At 36.9% G+C, this 23672-nt stretch overlaps 3 protein-coding genes and 4 non-coding genes across 8 annotated transcripts; 4 read left to right on the top strand and 3 right to left on the bottom strand.

The window, feature by feature from the left end:
* Positions 1 to 1411: 1411 nt before the first annotated feature.
* LOC124643491 lies at positions 1412 to 5911 on the bottom strand. Of its 2 annotated transcripts, none has more exons than XR_006985947.1 (2): positions 5724 to 5911; positions 1412 to 1475 (listed from the first exon to the last, which is right to left on the bottom strand). XR_006985947.1 is itself a non-coding variant. In XM_047182486.1 (2 exons), exons 1-2 carry the CDS (start codon positions 5869 to 5871, stop codon positions 1453 to 1455), a joined length of 414 nt encoding a protein of 137 aa, XP_047038442.1. In that variant the 5' UTR covers positions 5872 to 5911; the 3' UTR covers positions 1420 to 1452. The 2 variants fall into 2 exon arrangements, 1 of the variants encoding a protein (XP_047038442.1); XM_047182486.1 differs by having other exon boundaries at positions 1420 to 1475; positions 5481 to 5911.
* On the bottom strand, positions 1671 to 4933 carry LOC124643490. Its single transcript, XM_047182485.1, has 2 exons — positions 3125 to 4933; positions 1671 to 1733 (listed from the first exon to the last, which is right to left on the bottom strand). Exons 1-2 carry the CDS (start codon positions 4213 to 4215, stop codon positions 1700 to 1702), a joined length of 1125 nt encoding a protein of 374 aa, XP_047038441.1. The 5' UTR covers positions 4216 to 4933; the 3' UTR covers positions 1671 to 1699.
* Positions 5912 to 11179: 5268 nt separating the features above from the next.
* Positions 11180 to 11252, top strand: Trnan-guu. Its single transcript has one exon. It is a non-coding gene; the product is annotated as a tRNA-Asn (tRNA).
* A 2431-nt stretch (positions 11253 to 13683) lies between these two features.
* Trnan-guu lies at positions 13684 to 13756 on the bottom strand. The gene has a single exon. It is a non-coding gene; the product is annotated as a tRNA-Asn (tRNA).
* Positions 13757 to 14674: 918 nt separating this feature from the next.
* Positions 14675 to 15520, top strand: LOC124643537. The gene has a single exon (XM_047182551.1). It carries the CDS (start codon positions 14675 to 14677, stop codon positions 15518 to 15520), a length of 846 nt encoding a protein of 281 aa, XP_047038507.1.
* Positions 15521 to 18036: 2516 nt separating this feature from the next.
* On the top strand, positions 18037 to 18109 carry Trnan-guu. The gene has a single exon. It is a non-coding gene; the product is annotated as a tRNA-Asn (tRNA).
* A 5008-nt stretch (positions 18110 to 23117) lies between these two features.
* Positions 23118 to 23191, top strand: Trnat-agu. Its single transcript has one exon. It is a non-coding gene; the product is annotated as a tRNA-Thr (tRNA).
* Positions 23192 to 23672: the final 481 nt, after the last annotated feature.

A 23672-nucleotide genomic window follows, 5' to 3' on the forward strand; every position in this document is an offset into this window, starting at 1 on the left:
TTTTATTTCCTATATATTCAGTTGATGTTTTACCTATACTTATTCTAGGCGGTTTTTTACTCATACAAAGTCACCTATTTAGCTACATCTTTTTATAACTGTACGAACTCTTTTTTATGAAAAGAAGGACGCATGACATTTTTGTCTAGGCACGAGTATAACCACAACATAACCACTCAGGTAATATTAATCACCAACATTGTAAATAAATACCTACTTTTTAACTTCGTTCTTACACATATTCCTGTAAAAAAATGTCGCTCACAAAATTCGTCCAATGAACAGCGTCCCCTACCAAGCCATTACGTTACCATAGAGTATCGCATGAATAAGCCATAGAGTTTGAAAGGCAAGGCAGGGCCCGAGGCTGTTTGTGTTATCCTCTGCCTTATCGAGATGAGATACCGCAAATTATGAGGCAGCCTCAAAATGTCAGCGGCATTTTAGGGTTAACTGTCAACATGGCATGTCAACTTTTTTGGTATTAATTTACGTATTTTTGCTGTCATTTAAAATTCGTGACAGTCGTTACGGGTAGTCAGAAACCCGTAAGTCTGATAAAAGTTACTTACTAAGGGATATTGGGTTGCCCAGGTGACTGGAGGGGGTCAGATAGGCAGTAGCTCCTTGTAAAACACTGGTACTCAGCTGCATCCGGTGAGACTGGAAGCTGGCTCCAACATAGTTGGGAAAAGACTCAGGAGATGATGATTATGAGTTAGCCACGAGCCACCCTAACGTGTAACCGGAATAAAAATCGTGATCGTTTTTAAATGGAACACACAATAATTATAACATTTGTAACACAATGGTTTTCAAAAGGCGTGTTCTTAAGCCATCAATCTTTGAACTAAAGTTTCTTTTGTCTTAATTGGTTTTAACTTAATTATAACGGGCTGGTATGTGCGAAGGACGTTATAATTTCTATTTAGATGTTATTTACTGAGTGAACTTTGTGTTTTTGTTGTTTTTTTTGTGAAGGTTTAACGAAGATATTCAGGTAATAATTAATGTTCTGTTCTATTCAAGTTTGCTCTATTTTTATGGCGAGGAATAAAAGCGGGCACTTCGGACCTATAATTGGATAGCTAACTTGGTTAAATATAGGTATAATCCTTTATCATAATTACTCACCTGGTAAAGCATGAGACCAAAAAATTTTTTTCAAAAGTCAAAGTCAAAATCATTTATTAAAATAGGCTAATACGATTAGCACTTTTTAACGTCAAGATTTTACAAGAATGACAGCACCCCCAAAACGCCCCCCTTTCACCACTTCCTAGTGTTATGGCTGGAAAGAAGAAGCGGTGAAGAACAAACTTCCCAGCAACACAGCTGTCTATACAATTTAATTATTATTAATTTATTTTACAATTATACAATCCAATTTTATCAATTATTAATTTAAAACACAGAAAAATACAAAATAAAATAAAGCACTTTTGTTCCACTTCAGAGCTGCCATCTGCGTTTATCTGTGAAATAATCATTAACATTATAATATGCCTTTTTAACAAGAATTTCTTTGATTTTGTTTTTAAAAGAACTGTCCGTTAATTCCAACAGATGAACCGGAATTCTGTTATAAATGCGTACACAAAGCCCCACAAATGAACCGTGCACCTTATGTAGACGATAATTAGGTGCGGTTAACTTATGTTTATTTCTAGTATTAAAATGATGTACGTCGCTGTTTTTACTATATGAATCTAGGTTTTGCCTTACGTATATTATATTGGCATAAATGTATTGAGACGCCACAGTCAGAATACCAATATCCTTAAATCTTTCCCTAAGGGAGACTCTAGCACCAAGTTTGTATATAGCACGGACAGCGCGCTTCTGTAGTACGAAAACATTCTCGATATCGGCAGCATTGCCCCACATAAGAATTCCGTAGGACATGATGCAGTGAAAATAGCTAAAGTACACTAAACGCGCCGTGGCTACATCGGTGAGAGCTCTTACTTTCCTGACAGCGTACGCAGCAGAGCTTAATTTACCCGTGATGCCAGTTATATGCTCACCCCATTGAATTTTGGAGTCTACTGTTATCCCTAGAAAAGTCGTAGCATGTACCGTTTCAAGTTCCTCATTGTTCAAAATTACACCGGGACCGAGATTTTTTACATTGGGCAAAGCAAATTTAATACATTTTGTTTTCTTCGTATTCAAAACTAAATTATTGGCTGTAAACCATTGCGTTACTAGTGAAAGACAAGAATTCACGTCATCAAAATCTACTCTATTCCTATCAACTTTAAAAATTAGAGATGTGTCATCAGCAAACAATACTACATCACACAATGATTTTAAATAATATGGCAAGTCATTAATGTATACAAGAAACAAAAAAGGACCTAAAATCGACCCTTGCGGTACGCCCAAATGAACGGGTAGATTGGAAGATTTGACACCATTAACATCAACACATTGCATTCTACCGCTTAAATATGAGCTAATAACACTAAGTGCGCTGTCTCTAATACCATAGTACTTTAGCTTCTTGGTAAGCGTTTCATGTTGGACGCAGTCGAACGCCTTAGAGAGATCACAGAACACCCCGATAGCATTCTGTGACTTCTCCCACGCACTGAATATATGTTTCAGTAGAGCAACTCCGGCATCCGTTGTGGAGCGACCCTTTGTAAAACCGTATTGTTCCGCATGTAAAATATTGTATGAATTAAAATGCCGGAGGAGTTGATTTAAAATTAGCTTTTCGAAAATTTTGCTCAACGCGGGCAGAATTGAAATCGGTCTAAAGTTGCCTAGATCGTTCTTGCTCCCGGATTTAAAGAGAGGTATAACTTAACTGTAATGTGTTTTCATAAGTTCAGGAAAGGTACCTGAGTCAATGCACTCATTAAATATACGAGCTAAGTAGGGCGCAATATCGTCAATAATACAGTTTAAGACTTTAACAGAGATACCCCATAAATCACCTGTCTTTTTTGAATTTAATGACTTGAAGGTTCTTACTATGTCATAAGGTGAAATATAACTAAAGGTAAATGTGGCTTCACATTGACTAACACTACTACGTAAAAGGTTTTCGGCGTTGGTGGCAGAGGAGTCTAAGCCGCTAGTGGTCTTGATTGGAATATTAGAGAAGAATGTGTTAAATTCGCGAGCTACATCAGAATCTTTCTCATAAACTTGATTCTCATTAATGATTTTATACTGATTATCACGCTGTTTGATTTTCCCGGTCTCGCTATTTATAATATTCCACGTCGCTTTTATTATACTCTTACTATTCTTAATTTTATTACTGAAATACATTGATTTTGCCGCATGACAAACTTTTTTAAACAATTTAGAATAATTCCTAACAAATCTAATAAAATTTTCATCAAAATTATAATTTTTCATTTCATACAACTCATACAGCTTAACTCTACTCTTGTAAATGCCGGGGGTAGCCCACTCATTGAAGTTAGCCGTTTCTTTTAGTACGAGCGTTTTGGTTTTAAAACTAGAATTAAATTCGTATTTTATTATATCAAATAGTGCTCCGTACATTAAATGGGGATTGTTTTTATTTAATATTTCATTGTCTAGTTTCGCGTTAATATTATTTTTAAAACTATTAAAACGACTGGTTGTTAAGGGCCGACATGTTATTTCCCGCTGGATTTTATTCTTTTTATCAGGAAACCGTGCCAGTTGACCACAATGATCGGAAGTTAGGCCATTGGTAATCAGAGTCTCTGTGGCGCTACAATTAGTAAATATATTATCTAAACAGGTTGACGAGGTTGCCGTAATTCGAGTTGGTTCTAGAAATAAATTTACTAAGTTAAATGATTTAAATAAGTTTAGCAACCTTGTAGTTAAAGAAGATGATTCTAAAATATTAACATTGAAGTCACCGCAAACTAAAAGTGATTTACTAGTGGAATTAAGTTTAGAGAGAGAATTTTCCATTACTGATTCAAAAGTGTTAAAATCACCTGAAGGAGGCCTGTATACACAAATTATAACAAACTGCTCCAGTTCAACACATGATAATTCTACATTGCGCTCGACTGATAATTTTACTATATCTGAACGTTCCTTACACTTTAAATTATTAGTTACAATTATAAGAGAGCCACCATGGATGGCTTCCTTTCTAACGAATGAACTTTGTACTGAATAATTACTGTTATTAAGGAATATTATTTCACTATTTCTGTGCCAGTGCTCAGTTATGCACATTACTTGTACCATATAATGTTCAATGAATAAACTTAATTCTAAATCCTTGCCGGAAAGGCCCTGAATGTTTTGATGTACAACATTCAGTTGATGTGGCCCACCCTTTGTCGCACCATGTAGTTTAAACTATCAGGTGTATCAATAGTTGTATTAGTAGAACTACTAATATTATTAAAAGAAGAGGTTACCGTAGTAGAACCCGGGTCAATTTGTATATTATTTGCTATCAATATAGCAATTTGTCGTTTATAATAAAAACTTAGATACATTGTATCATTTGTCACTACAAAATTATTTATAAATTTATTTGTATCAAAGTACATTATTCTATTATTGTATTGCCTAGTTATATTGTACATTAATAGGTTTAAATTAAATATGTACTGATTTTGTTCTATAGTAAAATTTTTAGAATATGGTAAGGCACAGATGATAAACTTGCAATTTGTTGTATTATTTAATTTTATCATTGATTCAACACTTTCTATTATATTTTGTTTTTTGACTGCTAGACTATCTCCAAATAGCATAATGGCAGTTGAAGTGGTATTAAGGTTTGTCAATTTAATTTTTTCTATTATCTCATTGTAGCTGGCACCGGGTGAACAATTGTTTATTATTTTACTTTTACAATATTGAGAGATTAATTTACCAAAACCAAGACCAAATCTATCAGAAAATATTTGTGATATATTGTTTTGATTTTCCGAATTATTATTATATGAAATGCTTGATGTATATTCTATATTCTATATTCCACATATTGCACTGAACATTGACAACAGGTGGTATTATGTCACTGCTCACTGCTGACTGCATAGTACTAGGCGACATTAACTCTGGGTCAGCTTGTACTGCTGGTTGTGAACAAGTACAGTTGGTATATTTATTTTTAAGGGAATCAAGACGGTCCATATTTTCACTACCTAACTGGAGCAGCTCATCGGTAGCCAAAATATGTGCCTTTACTTGATATTGGGCTGTCTCATATTTGTGTGTAATTTTTGTTAATTCGCGTTGCAGTTCAAGCATTTCCTGTTGCAGAACTAGTGTGTCTTGGTCATACATTAGCCTACTTTGTAAAAGTTGGTTATTGCACAAAAACTGATTTTTCAAGTCAACTTTAGTTTTAAGTAAATTATTTAATTTATGTGTGGATTTTTGTTTATGACACACTTTCTTAATTTTTTGTATCAATTTGTTTATTCTTATGTATTTTTTAATCTTTTTGTGACTCAAATTATTAATATGAAGTGGATTTGAAGTAACAAGCTCACTGAAAAGGCGGTGAGTGTCATCACTTTCCTGTTGTTGTTGGGTTTGCTTGAAGCATATTATTGACTTGTGAGCATCATTTAAGCTTGTCTCCAGTACCTTGATGCGACTCAAAGCCCTCTCATGAGCATCACTACATTCACTAAAAGAACCCACAAAATCCTGTAACCTATCCCGCTGATCCAACACATCCATATATTGGATGTGTAATTCTGCAAGTTGAGATTTCAATTCAGAGTTTTTACTAATTATTTTCTGAATTTCTTCCTCGCTGTCATCACGTTCCCTTAACAGTTGTTGACAGAGCTCTTCGGATGTTTTGAGCTTTTCCAGGGCTAACTTCAGTTTCACCTCCATGTCCTTGGCAGTGGCCTTCCTTGTCATAACGAACATGGTGTCAGGTATTTACGTTAAAATCCGATTAATTTGAACTGAGCGGTTGACAGCTGACCGCCTCCGTGTTGTGTTGTGTAGATTTTGTGATATCACTTTCATTTAACGTTCTGATTTATAACCGACTTTTTGTAGGCCGTTTGCGTTGCACTATTGCTATCAGCTATCAGTGTATTATAATTTCCTCCTTCAAAAAATCGATCACCGATTATCGGACGAGACTTATCTCATCTGAGGCAGAGGATTACACAAACAGCAGCGGGCCCATGCCGTGCCATCATCATCTCCCGAGCCTTTCCCCAACTATGTTGGGGTCGGCTTCCAGTCTAACTGGATGCAACTGAGTACCAATGTTTCCAAGGAGTGACTGCTTATCTGACTGCCTTATCCCAGTTACCCAGGCAACCCCTTGGTAAGACTGGTGTCAGACGTACTGGCTTCTGACTACCCGTAACGACTGCTAAACCATCTAGTAGTATCCGGTTAGACTGGAAGTCAACCCCAACATAGTTGGGAAAAGGCTCGACAGATGATCATGCAATAGAGAAATATGTTCACGTTTGGAAACGTGTCCTATTCAAAGCAATTTTGTTTCTTTTCATAGAAATGAAAGGGTTGCCAGAGTAAAAATATTTTTACGGGCTTTTGTTTATTGTTGTATATAGTCTGTGAATGATTGGATGGCGCTTTGAAAATGTTTATTTTCAACTAGTTTTTCTCTATGGTTTTGCTTGCATTGTGAGTGTTATATTTTTGGATGGATCTGCTTGTATTTTTTAAGTACAGAACCATCTAAAATTACATCTTTGAGTATTATCTGTCTGTTAAAGTCCTATCGAAATCAGTACAGTAATTTCAGAAAGAAATACTTATATATTGTGGTATGAATTATTTACGTACGTATTCTTTTTGGTAGAAAGAACATTGACGCGTATCGATTAGGAACAAAATATTTTGACGTTACGAACAGACATACAAAACAATATAATTTATTTCGGCATATTGAGATTTGTGTCGGTTTATTTAGACGTTTTTCGTAGAAGAATGTATTTGGTCATGCTACATGCCGTCATGATGTGTCATACTCGTGGCAAACTAACAGTCATGCTTATCAGTTCTGCTTTTATAAAAATAATAATCCTTTACGTAAAGCTAACTACATATGTTGTGCTATGCATCTGATTATTTCTGAGGAGCTCAAATTCAAAAATTGAATCGGCATGTTTCGAACGTCAAAAACAAAAGACAGTCTCCAAAACGAACCCCCTTCACCACTTCCTATGTGTTATTGTTGGGAAGAAGAAGTGGCGCAACAAACTTCCCAATTAGTTGCTAAGTATCAGCCTCAAGGGTTGATCAGGTTAATAACAGGATAAGCAATGCATGGTAACATTGCTACGTAGATGAACATCAGTGTGGTCCTGTGTCTTTCAAGAATTGTGGGTTCCGTCTGTTACTTTTACATATTCTACAGTTATCCGAGCAACCAGATACTACTTAATAAGACTGATCATCAGACTTTCAGACTTCTGACTACCTGTAACGACTGCCAAAGATGTTCAAATGGCAACCGGGACCCATCAATTTATCGTGCCTTCCGGAATACGGAGGAACTCGTCATGATAAGATCACCCATCCACGGAGCGACCCCGTCAAGCATTGCTTAGCAAGGAACCGACCCGTACCAAATGTAGGTACAAATATAAATTTTTAAATATGTCAGGATGTTTCATCCATCTCAATAACTGAAATATTCAATAACCCTAGCTATCTAAGCCCCAAAACTAAATTTTCAAGATGGCGTCCACAACTTTACGACCTGGTCAGCTGACGAGTCGGTCTTAGCTTCTAATATTAGACAGGTGACCTGAATCTTATATTGGAACAGGTTAGAATGCTAGATAAAGTTCATGTAGCATTTTATTTTAGTCGGTTGAACCTTAGTAGGTATTTTGGAAGTCAGTTTACAGAGATTAGAGTTTTCTTTAAGTACGTTCGTTGTATCGTTAATCTGCTGCCCTGGTACTGTGAGCTACATTCCGTAGGTAAACAGGTACTACTTATATTAATTATATGTGCATTTAAGGGCTGATTTTTCAATTATCAGTAAACTTCTATCTGAGGAATAAATATGGCGGTTTAACATATTTTCTATGTAAAAGCTGTCAAAACGTCCTCAGATAAAAATAATCTGGCAATTCAAAAATCGGCCTAAATCTGTCTGTATGTCGCGCTTTTACGCATGAAAAAAACACTGACAATTTTGTACACAGAATATATAGTCTAAAGCCTGGGAAAAGGTTAAATAAGATATAGGCGTCTTTTTGACTGATTGCTGAAAGTGGTTATCCTGGACGTAGGAGACAACGGGAATGTACAGTCAAATTCAGGTCAGTGGTACAGTTTTATAGGAAAATCGTACCTATTACTATTGAGTTAAGGTGCATGACAGTTACCACTTATGTGCAGTCTACCGTACTACATAATGTCATGGCATATTTTCAGAACGGACTACTTAATGGCGTAACGAAATTATATTTCAATATCGAATACATTTTGACAGTGGAATAGTACTTAAACATTACTTGATTTAAAGTTTCAATAATATAAAGGTCCAAACATATGCAGCAGTGCACATAAAAATTGTTTTAAAGAAATTGCAATGAAAAATCGATCAATAGTACCACCACACTTTAATCACACTTCAAGACTAGAATGACACGTCATCGCACACACAACACAAAGAATAATTACAATCTATATTTGTAAAGATTGTGAACAAAACTTCAAGGATCAGTGACAGATGAACATCAAACCTTTAAGGCCTCATAACTTCCATAAAATAACAAAAACAATGAAAAACCTAACAAAAGCGAGAATCAAGGACTGATTTCACATTAGATACGTATTGAGCCATTGTTACAACAAAGAAACTACATGTCCGGCTTCCTTAAAAGGTAACCGAATCACAAATCTCAACTCTATAAAGTTCAATCTTGGTATTTCCTAAGAACACTTCAGATACGCTAACAAAAAGATCCAAGAAAGACGTTTTATACGCCTAAACAAAAACGCAGAAAGCACTTCAACATTACTCGACAATAAATAAACGTATAAACTCAATTTAACAGCAAACCTTAGCGCTCGAAAATAACATAGTAACCATATCCCGTCAAGATCTTTACTTCTAAAGATACCCATTGAAACAGTCAAAAAAAACTTACATACTGCTCTTTTTTTACAATTAATCAAACGTGGCCGAACAAAAAAAGTTTCTAAGAGTTTTAAAAAGTTTGCACCAAAGCATTGACGGACCTTCTTTCAACGAATATCAGAATGACAGTTGATTTATGATTTTCCATTGTGGCAACACAACGTTCGTTATGGCGCGAAACTCATTTATATTGCTAATGACATTTGGAGATGTTTAAAATGGCGGCTGATAATGCGCGGTAAAGTTTTTATTTTTATAGAGTTTTGAGATAATCTTTGAATGTTATTGTGTTTTGTGATTAATTTTGAACGTTTGTTGAACTTTGGCTTCGGTGTAATTAGTTTGGTATTGGTTAATTGCGTTGTTAGAATTAAATCTCTGAATGGGATATATTTCTGTACAATAACACAGTTTCATTTTAACATTTTTTCCTTACTTTAAGAAACGACGGTTATACTTGATTTGAAATTAAACTATGATAAGTTTGTGCTTCCATCCCACAACTTAATAAAATAAGTATTCAAATGATTCATTTCAATAATTCAGTACGAATTTTGAAAAAGTTTTAATTATGATTTAAAACTAGGTATCTGTCACTCTACGACCTAAGTTTTTTTCAAGCACCAACCTGTACGTAGGTACTACTCAGCCAATTTTTGATGTCACCTTATATTCCCAGTTTCTCTTCAAAATCCCATTCAAAAGTACGTCAATACGGAATCAAAGAGATAGTCAAATCGTCCCGATCTTTGCGTACAAAAACCACCACTGTACCACCCCTGAAAAACAGAATGCCAAGGGATTTTCAACCCTATTGCCTACGTAATAAGAGTGTTGAGTATTTTTGGGAGTGTAAGAAAACAATTGGTGATCGCCAAACGGTTTACGTAGCATACGGAACGATTTCAAATCGATGTTTTTTTGTGCAATCGAGAACGGGTGCATCGGTTAATCGAATAGTCGGAATCAAGTATCGATGGAGTTTTCAATCGATTTGAGGAAGGATTGGCAGGTATCGAGACTTCAGAGTGAGAGGTTTTATAGAAGAAGTGTGACTGATGTCTTTTGTTGAACTTAAAAGTCTGTGTGTCTGGCTTTCACGGCAAAACTATTGTAAATCAAATTTATACATAGATAGTGTAGAGCTTGAGAAGCTAAATAGGCTTATTTTTATCCGGATGCGTGAAAAAGTTTCGAAAGACGCGGGTGAAACTTCGGGGGACAGCTGGTTTGCTCCTAAATGCGGGATGTTTTTCTAATAATCCTTCAGCCAGATTTTATATTCTTAAATATGTAGTTTCTAAAAGGACCTCAGACTTTCTGACTGGAAATACCTACCTAAAACGACAGCCACCGTGTGCCATCCGAGTGCCATCCAAAACACAGAAGAACCCCTTATGACAGTTGACCATCCATTGACCGACCGCACCGGGTTGCTTAACCTTTGTTGAAAGTCCTGTTACCTACCCACGAGCTCTTCGCTTGATTTACAATATCATTAAAAATAATACAAGCCTTTAAACCGCTGTTAAGGAGAATACATTTAAAAACCTTTTTGGTTGTAATCGGAAATCATGTGACAATAACATATTGTTGAATGATAAGGGTCAGAAATAATGTAAGTATTTTATTGTAATACTTTTGATGTATTGTGTGCATTAAGTGCTGTTTAATGTCGACTGCAAACTTTAGTCGGCCTATAGTTTAATCTTAATATTACCAATACCTAGCCTAGGTTAAGTACCAATTACTTTTAATTAGGCCTAAGTTCGGAAACGAAGTCTTCTTTTTACTATTTTACCATCAAAAGAAAATTTGCACAAGATTGGACTATCATCATCTCCGGAGCCTTTCCCCAACTATGTTGGGGTCGGCTTCCAGTTTTCAGCTGGGTATCAGTGTTTTACAAGGAGCGACTGCCTATCTGTCCCCTCAACCCAGTTAACCGGGCAACCCGATACCCTTGGTTAGACTGGTGTCAGACTTACTGGATTCTGACTACCCGTAAAGACTTTTAATTCGCATATAAAGATAAAAGATAGTAGGTATGTACAAAATCTGCTGTCTTGAGACATTTCATATTTCAGTAGCACAGCCTCCGTGGCGCAATGGCTAGCGCGTTCGGCTGTTAACCGAAAGGTTGGTGGTTCGAGCCCACCCGGGGGCGATTATTTTTATTTTGTCGATCTACGGGTACTTCTCGCACCCGGAATAAAATGCCTTTTGTTACTTTTGTGGCCCTGTTTGCCTAAATCTCAATCGGTTCATTCGTTTTGGCGACAATAAAGCGTGTCAGATAGGCAGAGTTAGGTACTTTCGCATTTATACCTAATATTACTATAGTTCGGCCATTCAGAGAATGCGTTCCTGACACGTCGCGATTGAACTGACGACGTAATAACATTCATTGATTATTGATATAATAATGTTGTTTTAATGCTCCTCAATTGTTAAAACGGTAAACAACCAGCAAAAATATTTTTATCGTAACTGCAACGCCATTGCAAAGTTACGTCGTCAGTTCAATCGCGACGTGTCAGGAACGCATTCTCTGAATGGCCGAACTATAAAGAACTACCTAGCTTAATAGTTGAGATATAGTTAAGTACATTAATTTCATTTTAACAGACCTATAACATAAAATGCAAGTTGACGATATCTCAATACTACTTAATAAGTACTATTATAATACCACTTTATATCGACTATGTGGGCAGTTTATATTAACACGTGGGTTTAAAAGTTTAAAATAACCAGCTATGACGTCATAACGCACAACAGTAAGACCACAAACAAATAAAAATGGCGACCACAAGTGACACATGAATAAAAACTATAAAGAAACTTATTATTACCGCGATAACTGCTTACCCGTTAAAAGTTTAAGCGTGAGAGTTACCGTAATTCCAAAAAGCATAGTCATTTGACAAATGCTTAACAAAAGTTCAACTATTTCTATGAAACTGCTGCTACGCTACTATTAAACTACTTTTGAAGTAAGATTAAACTAAGATTTTATATTTTAAGTTGAACAACCTGATATTTTATTATTGTTATTTTTTGTGTCGCTTATATATTTTTTTTTTTTTTTTTTTTTTTTTTTTTTTTTTTTTTTTTTACCTATATCAATTTTATTGTTGGGTTCAGTTTATGTACATATTTACATGACGTAAAAAAAAAGCCTTATTTATACATATATACAACTAAAAAATGGCATCAAAAAACTCCTCATCGCTGCCCACCGGGAGTGTACCCAAGAGGCTGGCAGCATTGCCACGTTGGATGGCAATGCTTAATTTTTGACCAAAATAAAAACCAGCCTTTGGGTCACTTGAAGTGTCAGCAAGTCGCTTTGCCAGATCTTTAAAAAGCAGATGAGCACTTGGACCCCACGGCCCGAGGGTTTCAACCCCAAACGGCTCAAAGGTATAGTTACCAACCAGGGTGCTATATTTGCGCCGTTTGAGGTTCTCTGCAGCCGCAGCAGCGGAACCAGCACATCGCGCCGAGCTAGGAAGGTGAGATGGTGCAAGAGTATCGACACAAGTCGCGTCCCATACTAAAGACCTACCCATCTTCCACGGGAACAACGACATACCGTCTGGTCTCTTGCCATCGTCGCGTGCCAGACCACTGGGTTCTAATATGGCTGGAACGCCTACGGCAACAAGAGCGCGACGGATTATGTCATTGATATTCGCATGCCGTGCAAATCGTCCCGCGCTGCGGCTGCACGACAAGCCGTGGTGTCCAAGGCTGCTGACAGCTTCGCCACAGTGGCAGCGGTGAGGAGAGCAGCACGGAGCACCCAAACGCAAGCAAACAGCAAGCCGGAAAGTGGTGTCGTCAAACAATGTGCCTATGTTTGACGACGGAAGTGCCAGAAGCCATAGACCCGACTCCCATTCGCCCACAGCCAGAAGGCGCGCTCGCTCTGCAGAAGAAATTGACGTATTTAGCAGATTATTCCGTATAACTCTGCAGAGCGGCTCATCCCACTGTCTCTGGGAGGACGGGTTGACGGGTGGATCAGTATTCGGGCAGGTGATTTTCCAAGCCTCTACAGCCTCAGTCAGACATGGTACCTCGCAATTGGCCAGTGTGATAGGAAGAATTTTCCTGGTCAATTGCTCAGTACCATGGACGGAGGATATAAAGGCCGGTAGGCTAATACTTGAAATTTTGCGGACGCCAAGCCCTCCCATGCGAACGGGAAGAGTAGCCTGAATCCAGGCTCGGTCGTCCAAGGCCACATTTAAAATTGATGTTAATGTGTGTCTAATAATTTTGTCAAGTTGTTCCAAAAGGTTTGTGTGCTTCCATAGAGTGGAAGCTTATATTTACATTAAAATGGGACAACAATCCCACACGTGCGATTGTGTGATTGATCCACCCTTGCGGAGAGCATAACTTGCAGACTCCAGGCTGTTATAGAAGTTTTTAAAAAGTTTACAAAAAGATTTCGGCCCGATCCTGAAATCGAACCCGGGACCCCATGTAGTAGTCGCACTTTGCGACCACTAGACCAATGAGGCAGCTTGATATCTGAGTCTGGCAGCTGTAAGACCATTTTTATTAGGTGAATAAAAATAAAAAGTCGCCCCCGGGTGGGCTCGAACCACCAACCTTTCGGTTAACAGCCGAACGCGCTAGCCATTGCGCCACGGAGGCTGTATGACTCTCACTGAAATCTTATATTTAACCAATTTTTACGAAGGTGTATACTTAATTAATTCACATACTGATGACACACCTCACAGAGCCCGATAAGAAACCCCTTATAAGCTCGAAAAACATTAGATACATTTATTTCTAATTTATTTTTATTTTAAATTTTTATGTACCTATTCAATGTTTTAAATCTACGCACATATCTACCTAATCTGAGTCCTTAATTGAAACTTGAAGTTTTTTAAAGTGGACCTTCTTTAAAACAATTTTATAGTGACAAAGGTCTTAAAACACAGAGGTCTTAATAACCGAAAGGTCGTGGGTACGCAATCAAATGCATTTTATGTTAAAATACGAACAAAATGTGTCACTATTCCTTGAAACAGACTATTTTGATGCGAAGAATGCGTTTCTGTAGGTTTTTAGTAGTTTGACTCATACGTGTCGTAGACTGTTTCCCGCGGTTTCATTTGTGTTTTTGATGTTACCTACTTCGTATATGTCATCATCTGCCTAACCTTTTCCCGACTATGTTGGGGTCGGCTTCCAGTCTAACTGGATGGAGCTGAGTACCAGTGTGCCACATGGAGTGACTGCCTATCTGACCTCCTTAACTTAGTAACCCGGGCAACCCAATACCTCTTGGTAAGACTGATAGTCAGACTTTTTATCCGAGCGAATAATTAAGTATTAATTTGTCAGCTAATTCTATGGAAAGCTAAAATGCAGTTTATATGTATTTAAATTCATAACAATAGGACCTTATTAAATCGAACAATTCTTATGGAAACCTCATTAGTCGTTCCATGTCACACAGACATTTAAGTCAAAAAGAAAAAAATGTGAAACGTCGTTGTCAAATTTTTTATAAACACACCACACAATCGCAATATAAAAAAATCCAAAATTAATAATAAAATGCAAAATCCATGCATAGAAGCCGATTGGGACATTCAAGAAGAACATGAAGAAACGATATTTAACTCAGAAAATGAAATAGATAATCCTATAGCGGACATATGTCAAGGAGATTTGTATGTCATCGGCACACTATGGATTCAGGCACTTAGAGCTGTCCTAGTAGGTGGAGACTTACCCTTGGTACCAGTAGTCAAAGCTGCTGATAAACCAGGGGAGTCAACACCACAGAAACCACCGCCAATGAAGTATGAAGACCTACCAATATACGAGAGCCCACACTATGAATATAAAGACTACATGGCAAGCAAAAAAGCATGTCCCAAAGCAAATGTAAAGATCCTACAAACGTACTTGTACCCAAAAGTGAAAAGCTACAGGAAAAGTTGGGTAGACTCTTTAGAGGAGTTGAAGAAAGATGTAGGGGAGATGAAGGCTGATGCATGTGCATGTTACTGTAAAAAAAAGAAAGAAATAAAGACATATTTGAGGGCACCGGAGAATTATGCGATAAGACAGGCTTTCGTTGTCGCTGGGGCTGCTACAGGATACTACCTAGGTTCAGGCAGGGGGATACCACGAAGGATTTTCTACACAAGCTTAGGAGCCCTAGCATCTGGTGCCGTATGCTTCCCTAAAGAAACTGATGAGTTGTTCAGAAATATGTCGTACAATTTCGCGAAGATGGCTATAGCGTTTTATAACAAGACATGTGGGAAGAATTATAGTTTGAGGGAGAAGATGCCTTGTCCTGACGAAGTGCCTCCTCCACCACCGGCCAGACCTCCTCACCAGGTGAACACGTGTCCAAAGGGCGGGGCCCCAGGGGCACAAGCTCCTCCGTAATTTGAAGTGTCCCTTTTAAATCTCGTTTTATAATAAAAAAAAATATAGATATGGTCATGGTCATGTTTGGCAACAGTAAACTCTTGAGGTAACTGAAATTTGGATTTTTATTTTGAAGTTTTTTAAGTAGCTCATCATCACAAGTGTGGCTTTTTAAAGTTGCAGAAATCACAAAGATATATCGTGCAAAATATTTTGCAGTTGTTAACCGATTTCCCGCTGTTGAGATTTTCTTTTTGTATCAAATACTAGCTGTTGCCCGGGGTACTACCCTGTGTCGTATCTGGAGTCAACTATTTCCCGAACCTGGATAGAAAAAAGTTACGTGTCAAGCTCTCGACTTCTTTTGTACAAAATTTAATTTCAATCGGTTCAGTAGTTTGCAAAAAAAGACCGAGATGCAGACATAGTTACGTTAACATTTCTAACATTTGCGGATTTGGAATTAATATACTAACTTCAAGTAAATACAATGCAAAAACACAGCAATGACTAACCATTTTCCAAAGACAATACTCGTCTCTCACCATGCATAAAGCCCGCCATTCACTCGACCACACCCAGACCGTTCCACCAGGGTTACCATTCACAAGACGTATTTTTACTACCGTCACGATTTTGTGTACCCAAGGAGACGATTTTTTAGTCGAGTGAGCAACTAAATGCCGTGACGGTTTGGGTAAGTAAGTAAGCAAGTAAAGTAGTGTTGATAGAACTTCTAAACTGTTGTGTTTATGTTAAGGCTAAGATGTATAGAGTGATTTCATACTGCAATTTTTTTTACAATGCATGGGATATCTTTCCAAAGTATGAGGAAGTATATAAGGTAGGTTGAACGGGCAATACATAGAACTTGGATTCATTAACCTGCTAAAAGCCCTACCTTTCCAATTTATATATAGTTACACATCAACTGAATAAGATAATAATATGATATTTAGGTTGTCTTAGTCTCAATCCATCTAAAGATTGTCTTTAAGAGATCGCTTTTAGCGATAAGACCGCTTACTTTTTAATATATTTTTTTTTTATTTAAATTGTTTTCCACAATAAAAAAGAAAATGAGTTATGTTAGGTTAGTACATAAGAGAGTACATGATCTCTTGAATAAATTTAAACTCATCTTGTATTCCCTTAATTGACCTTTGAGGCCAAGGGCCAAAAGTTCTTCGTGAAATACCGCAAGGGAAGTCTTGTTTCTAACCCCATTGAGTTGCGTATTACGCTTGACCGCTCACAGACAGACAGACAAATTGTTGCTATTTATATCGATGGGTAAGTTATGCAAACCCCTGTGTTACTTGTGCTAATTATATAAATTTTGTACGATACTGAGACCTAATTAACAGCCCAAGTAACAACCGCAGGCGTCAATCGATCATCATCATCTCAGCCATAAGACGTCCACTGCTGAACATAGGCCTCCCCTTTAGATCTCCACAGATACCTGTTGGAAGCGACCTGCATCCAGCGTTCGCAATCGATCATAAGGTTATGCAATGCTTGGCGCTTTTGTGGGTGACCATATTGTATCCGTGTTTCAGAAGCGCTTTTGTGGGTGACCATCTTGTTATGACGAGTTCCTCCGTGTTTCGGAAGGCACGATAAATTGGTTGGTTTCGGCTGTCATTGGAACATCTTTAGCAGTCGTTACGGGTAGTCAGAAACCAGAAAGTTGGACAACTAGTCTTACTAAAGTGTATCGGGTAACCCAAGTAACTGGGTTGAGGAGATCAAATAGGCAGTTGCTCCATGTAAAAACACTGCTGCGTCCGTTTAGACTGGAAGCCGACCCCAACATAGTTGATAAAAGGCAGGGTGGATAACATTTCTAGAGTTCATAAAATTCGACCCAGTAAAGTGCTTTTACACTTTTTGGCAGTCGAATGTATCTATTAAATTAAGTGAACTGTTTCTCTAGTTTAACCTACGATTCCACCACTGTTAGTCATAAAAAAGTAGTTAAATAAACTACGGTTAAAGTTGTCTAATGCTTATATGGAGTTTGTACTAGTTTTCAACATCTTCCCTAGAGATGTTAAAGTTTGAATTATTTCGTTTAGAATTGGAAAAATAAATAGTTTTTATGCGATTTTATACGTATTTTCCAGGTTAAGTGCATCTTTGAAATCTAACCTAGGAGCTTAAGTGTGTATAAAATCTATTTAGATACAGTTGGCAACTAAAAATCATTAACACTGTCAAAAATCTCCGATACGGACTCATGACTACAAAATAATATAACCATCACACCAGAGATACGAAAGAGGTTATACCTACATAGCTTTTATATAAATTTAAATACTCATTTATTTAAGGGAATTATTCCCATATTACATACCTATTGAATGTACATAATATATTTTTACCAGTTTTTTTCTAGCATTTTCGTTTTTAGCACCGATGTATGGTCAGATATATTTAAATTATTAATAAAATCACGGACATAGATTTTATAACACAGTGAGGAAAAATATCTTCTTAAAATCTGTCATATTTTTACACAGATATTCAACGCCTCCGTGGCGCAATGGCTAGCGCGTTCGGCTGTTAACCGAAAGGTTGGTGGTTCGAGCCCACCCGGGGGCGATTCTTTTACTACGGGGGAAAAAAAATAGCAAGTTCTTACAGAAAGATTTGTGATAAGAGACTCGAAACTTCGCTAAGCACCATGTAACTTCTATAACATTATGGTAGGCTACTATTTTGATCGTTACAATATTTGTAGTAGGTTTCCTTTCTCAATTATTTTGATTTATCATCCCGGTTGTCCTTGCTACTGGGTTGAGGAGGTCAGATAGGCAGTCGCTCCTTGTAAAACATTGGTACTCAGCTGCATCCGGCTGAACTGGAAGCTGACAACATAGTTGGGAAAAGGCTAGGCAGACGATATCTATGTATAGTCTTCTTCGTATCGAGTGAGCAGCAGGCTTAATCACCTAACAAGCGCTAGTGTCAGAGCTTTCTCAAATCCGCCTGACGGCCTCTGACGTGGAATTATAACAACGACTGCTACTTAGTAGCATTCGGGGACGCCTGCTTTACTTACGTGCTTTTCCATCTATCTATTGTAAATATTATGAAAGTTTTGGCTATAGCATCTTGAATACTTGGCCACCCCGGAAGCTAACAAGCTTGGTACGAGTAACACCGCGGGGCAGCCTTGTGTTACAATCGTCGGATCAGCGAGACTCGCGCTTCCATGCAAGCGTATTGTTTTTATATTATATATGCGTTTTATCGCAAGTTGTACGTGGATGTAGGCGTTATGGAAGAGCCCTTTAATAAAAAGTACTGCCCTTTATCGCAATTTATTATTTGTGGTTGGCGCAGTATGTCTTTTTCTTCCATATTTTTCTGTCTGACGCTTTCTCAATGAGTAGTGTTATATAGTTAAGTACTCTGTTCCGTTAAATCGTCTTCGACACAATCATGCCTAATTTATTTGATCATTAATCGTTTCTTTCGTCGTCTTTTTCTTCATTAGGTAACCTACTTTTATTTCAATAAATAATTATGATTAATTTAAGAATTGTAACGCAAAGCAAATAAATACTTCTTTAAAACGGAAACTACATTTTGTATAAAAATAAGTAGTTTAAATTTGTATATATAGTGTGTACATATTTCATAGAATAAATACAGTTTTTAATCAAACAACAACCCCATCGAAAGCAAAAAAAATAAATAAAAAAATAACTAGCAAAACTAGCATGTAAAAGCTTCATAGTACACACCCCAAGCCCTCAGCCACATCCAGTCTTATAACTCCGCTGACCACGGTACAAGGGGAACAATACCTCATTATTTTTACGATGTATTGTTACAAGATGCTCTTGTTAAGCCTGTCCGGCTTCGTGACGTCACTTCTTCATAGCGTCCGATTTGTTTTAAATCGATACATGAGGTCAAAAAATCGGCATCTAGGGCTGCAGATTGGGACACTAAAAAACAAGGGTTTATAAGTCTGGGTTGTTTTAAATAATTACTAGTGCAAGTATAGTATCATATTAATTATTTTTTTATGATTAATTGGGACATTTGAAGTCCCGATCAGGTACAAGGACAGACCTCTGAAAATTGGGACGTCCCGCGCAAATGGGGACATCTGGCAACACTACTTCTAGAATTTAGATGTTGTATATCTGGGTGCCATTGATTAAAATTTAGGTATTTGATCGAATCTGCACTATAGTGGTCGTTTTTTAAAGTTACTGACTGTACTTTCTTATGCGTCAACTACAAGTTTTCCCGAGGTTTCACCCGCGCCCTGAGGGAACTGCCTGTATCGGGATAAAATACAGCTTATGTTACTTGGGAAGAGTGTAGCTTTTCAACGGTGAAAGAATTTTTCAAGTCGGTTCGGTAGTTTCGGAGCTTTCGGGGCTCAGAAACAAACCAAAGAAAATATTCCCCTATATAATAAATATTTTATAAGTATAGATCAGTGGTTCTTAACCGGTGGTCCGCGGACCACTGGTGGTCCCTGGAGGCATTCCAAGTGGTCCGCGAAGCTTTGCTTCGCGACGTTGGTATACGTTACCCTTTTTATCGACTTATTTACGCGCGCGCGGGTTTTGGCAACATTTTACGTAATTTTGGTTTGGAGTCTTAAAAAACTATTAAATTTTCGCGCTCGCTTCGCTCGCGTATTCAGAAACTATGTACCCTTGTTTTTGCATTTGTCAACAAACAACAAGTTAAGTACGTTAAGTACGTTTGGTCTCGTAATATTTGGTTTTAGTCCGATAAAAATTTCTACATAAATCTAATTAAATTAAAATCTGTAACTTTTAGTTTTTTGCTAAATAATAAAGAAATGAGTGCTTAAATATGCTTATAAAGAATGCTTGTATTCTTTATCAAAGAACTCTCAATTTAGGTAAACCGATGGGGTGGTCCCCGGCAAGACAAACTTTAGTTAAAGTGGTCCCTCATGTCAAAAAGGTTAAGAGCCACTGGTATAGATATAGCTCAATAACTGCAAATCACACAAAATTATGATCTGGGTTAAACTTAATAGGATATCAACCCGCATCGCTGGATATCCAATATTTGTCAATGAAACACTAATTTAGAGTAATGTATGCAAGGGAGAATATTAGTAATCCAATAAATATAAAATAGGGGCACTGGGGGAACTGGATTTTTTTAGTAATAATGTGCTGGAGAACCGAAATTCGGAAATAGCGTGTAAGCTGGTCAATTTTAACTTTTAACAAATTTTAATCGAGAATTATTTACTCCATTTAAAAAAAGTTACAAAAACAGTTTGATGCAATTTATCAACTTATTTGCATAGGTTATTAATATTCTGTTTCTGAACTTTATCACTACATAAGTATTGCAAATCACGTTAATCACTAGCTAATCACACTTTGTATGTAGGTACTTACTTCTACACACGCAGATGTCTGAAATGTTCAATTACTTTAATATTACTCGCCTAGTAAACTCCATCAAATTCCTGTTGACTTTCCGCTTTGAGACCCGCTTAACAGTAAAAATATAAGGCGTAAACTGAAAGATTACCTCATTGACCTCATCAATACATGACTGTAATGAGCGCGTTGATCCAATCGCTGGCCATGGCATGCTAAGACAGACCCCAGAGGTCTAATTGTGTGCCTAGTTTTAAGTTATACGATTTCTAATATGTGAAAGAAACCAATAAAAATAAAATAGTAATATGTGTATAACTACATCAGAAAAACACAGAGGCTTTTTTTTTCAAGTAAGAGATACATAGTTCCCTCAAAATAAAATTATGTCTTACTCTAATTCTGAGTTTTTGACTCTTAACTTTCTGGTACCAACATTTTGCCCTAAAGATTGAGTCAGAAATCTCTCCAAGAGAAACGCGTAAGGGTACATTAAGACAACACCCTATTGTTGTAAATCAATTGTCAAATATATACAGGTAAACGACAAACCCAGTAGATTACAATAGTTATTTTTTTAATAATACTAAATTTTTCAATAGAAAACATTGCACTAAAGTCATGTTGAATTGTACTTATATTTTGTAACAAAATAAAAATCATGAAGTGTTAAAACTATTAAGAGTCTGATGTGGGAAAGGGATGAAATGTATGGGAGTAAAGTTCCGTCTCATTCTGGCAATGGAATTATAACAATTTCATGTCTCACTTCAAATTGCTTATCAATTTGTATAAATAATGTTTCTAACATATTGTATTAACCGGTTCTTCAAACCATACAGACAGAATTGTGTTGCTGGGGAGTTTGTTCCACCACTTCTTCTTCCCAGCAAAAACACATGGGAAGTGGTGAAGGGTGGGCGATTATGGGGCTGTCTTTTGAACTTGACCTCCAAAAAGTGGTGTTTTTCAGCCTACTTTGAATAAATGACTTTTTAACTTAATCATTTACTAAACTTAAATAATTTAAAGACAAGCTGAAACAAAAAGCAACAAGCCTGGATTTCTATTTAAGCATAGATATCCACTCGCATCTCAAGTCACTATCATCTAACTTCGGACAAGCAAAGCTTCTATAACCATCCGCCTATCCTTTCGCATTGACTCAAATCCTTACTTTCAAAATTGCAAAGCTATTTGACGCGTAGTAGTGCAACTGATTATTCTTACCATCCTAAAGTTAACTACAATATCACAGCACTTCATAATCTCAGGTAGCTTACCCTTATTTTTTGTAAACAAATTAATCTTTCACGCTCTTACCCTGAATTGTATAAGCTCAATACTACCTCAGTAGCTGAGAAAAAAAACGATTTAAGAAATACAATCTTTTATATAAAATACTATTTTTTTTGAATGAGTATTGACAAATGTACGGAGAAGGTTCGCGGCTTAGAGAAAGCCGCTAGGGTTGGCTTGTTGGAGCTGTTTTGTGGATGGGTGACCGTTTTAAAGATTATAGGTGCAAAAGTGAAATTAGGAGTGGTCGTGGTATATTTTAAGAAGTGAAAAATCATTAAGTAATCCATTATTTCAGTAAGTGGAATGTAAGAAAGTTTCAGAGGTCAGTTTTACTAATTGAAACCCCCAAGGAAATTCTAGTATTTACCAGTGTTTTACATGGTTCAACTGACCAAGCTAACTGATCTCCTGAACCCAGTAGGCAACCCGACACCCCTTGGTAAGGCTGGTTGTCAGAATTTCTGACTTCTGACTACCCGTAACGACTGCCAAAGATGTTCAAATGATCCACAATTTTAACGGACCTTCCGAAAGACGGAGGAACTCGTCATGACAAAATGGTCACCCATCATCGGACCAACCGGGCCTACTATGCTTAATCTTATGATCGATTGATTTATGCGGCTGTTACTTAGCCCACGGGTTCGTCAAGGTAATAGATGTCGTATAGTGCTAATATTTATTGTAATACTAGCTTCCGCCAGCGGCTTCGCCCGCGTGGTGTGTTGATAAAAAGCCTATGTGTTAATCCAGGGTATCACCTATCTACATACCAAATTTCAATCAAATCGGTCCAGCCGTTTTTGCGTGATTGAATAACAAACATACATCCATACATTCTCACAAACTTTCACATTTATAATATAAGTAGGATAATTAACCATGTGAATCTCAAACAAGAGCATTATATCGCAGGCGCCGTGGCTTAGTTGGTTAAAGCGCCTGTCTAGTAAACAGGAGATCGTGAGTTCGAATCTCGCCGGGGCCTTGGTTGTATCTAAATAATATATTTTTGTAATTTCTTTCATATTAGTATATTATTATCACATTGAAACTCTCTGATAAGCGAAGTTGCACCTATATCTTAGCTCCTAATCGGAGTAGCTATCGTCATTTGAATTGAATACTAGATAGATTGTTGCCAACACCTAAAGCTTAAAAGATTGTATTGCACTAATAAAATAATTACTTCTTAGTTTGCACGTTTAAGAATAATCTCTAAGAATGATCTTTATATAATGATTCATTTGAGACTTCTTATGTTATAATTTGTATATTCTGATATTACTTTATTTATGTAGGCAACTATGGATGGATGTAATTATAGATATTTGTACCTCTTTCACGCAAAAATTTGCCAATGAATTTTGATAAAAGTTGGATTCGCGTAGTTATGTAGTTTATATAATTATCAGAGTACCTTATTGGCAACTTGTAGTTTATACATCACAAATGTGCGTGCGTGCATG

The sequence above is a fragment of the Helicoverpa zea genome, chromosome 27 (genome assembly GCF_022581195.2).
Source record: "Helicoverpa zea isolate HzStark_Cry1AcR chromosome 27, ilHelZeax1.1, whole genome shotgun sequence".
NCBI lineage: Eukaryota > Metazoa > Arthropoda > Insecta > Lepidoptera > Noctuidae > Helicoverpa > Helicoverpa zea.

What these genes read in the sequence shown, in the direction of transcription:
- LOC124643490 (XM_047182485.1), bottom strand. Translation starts at nt 4,215, where the DNA reads ATGGTACAAGTAATGTGCATAACTGAGCACTGGCACAGAAATAGTGAA. An exon ending in TCTGATGTAGCTCGCGAATT is followed by an intron (nt 1,734 to 3,124) that starts TAACACATTCTT and finishes TTTATGCCAATA; the next exon opens with TAATATACGTAAGGCAAAAC.
- LOC124643491 (XM_047182486.1), bottom strand. Translation starts at nt 5,871, where the DNA reads ATGTTCGTTATGACAAGGAAGGCCACTGCCAAGGACATGGAGGTGAAA. An exon ending in TGACACTCACCGCCTTTTCA is followed by an intron (nt 1,476 to 5,480) that starts GTGAGCTTGTTA and finishes ATTATTTCACAG; the next exon opens with ATAAACGCAGATGGCAGCTC.
- LOC124643537 (XM_047182551.1), top strand. Translation starts at nt 14,675, where the DNA reads ATGCAAAATCCATGCATAGAAGCCGATTGGGACATTCAAGAAGAACAT.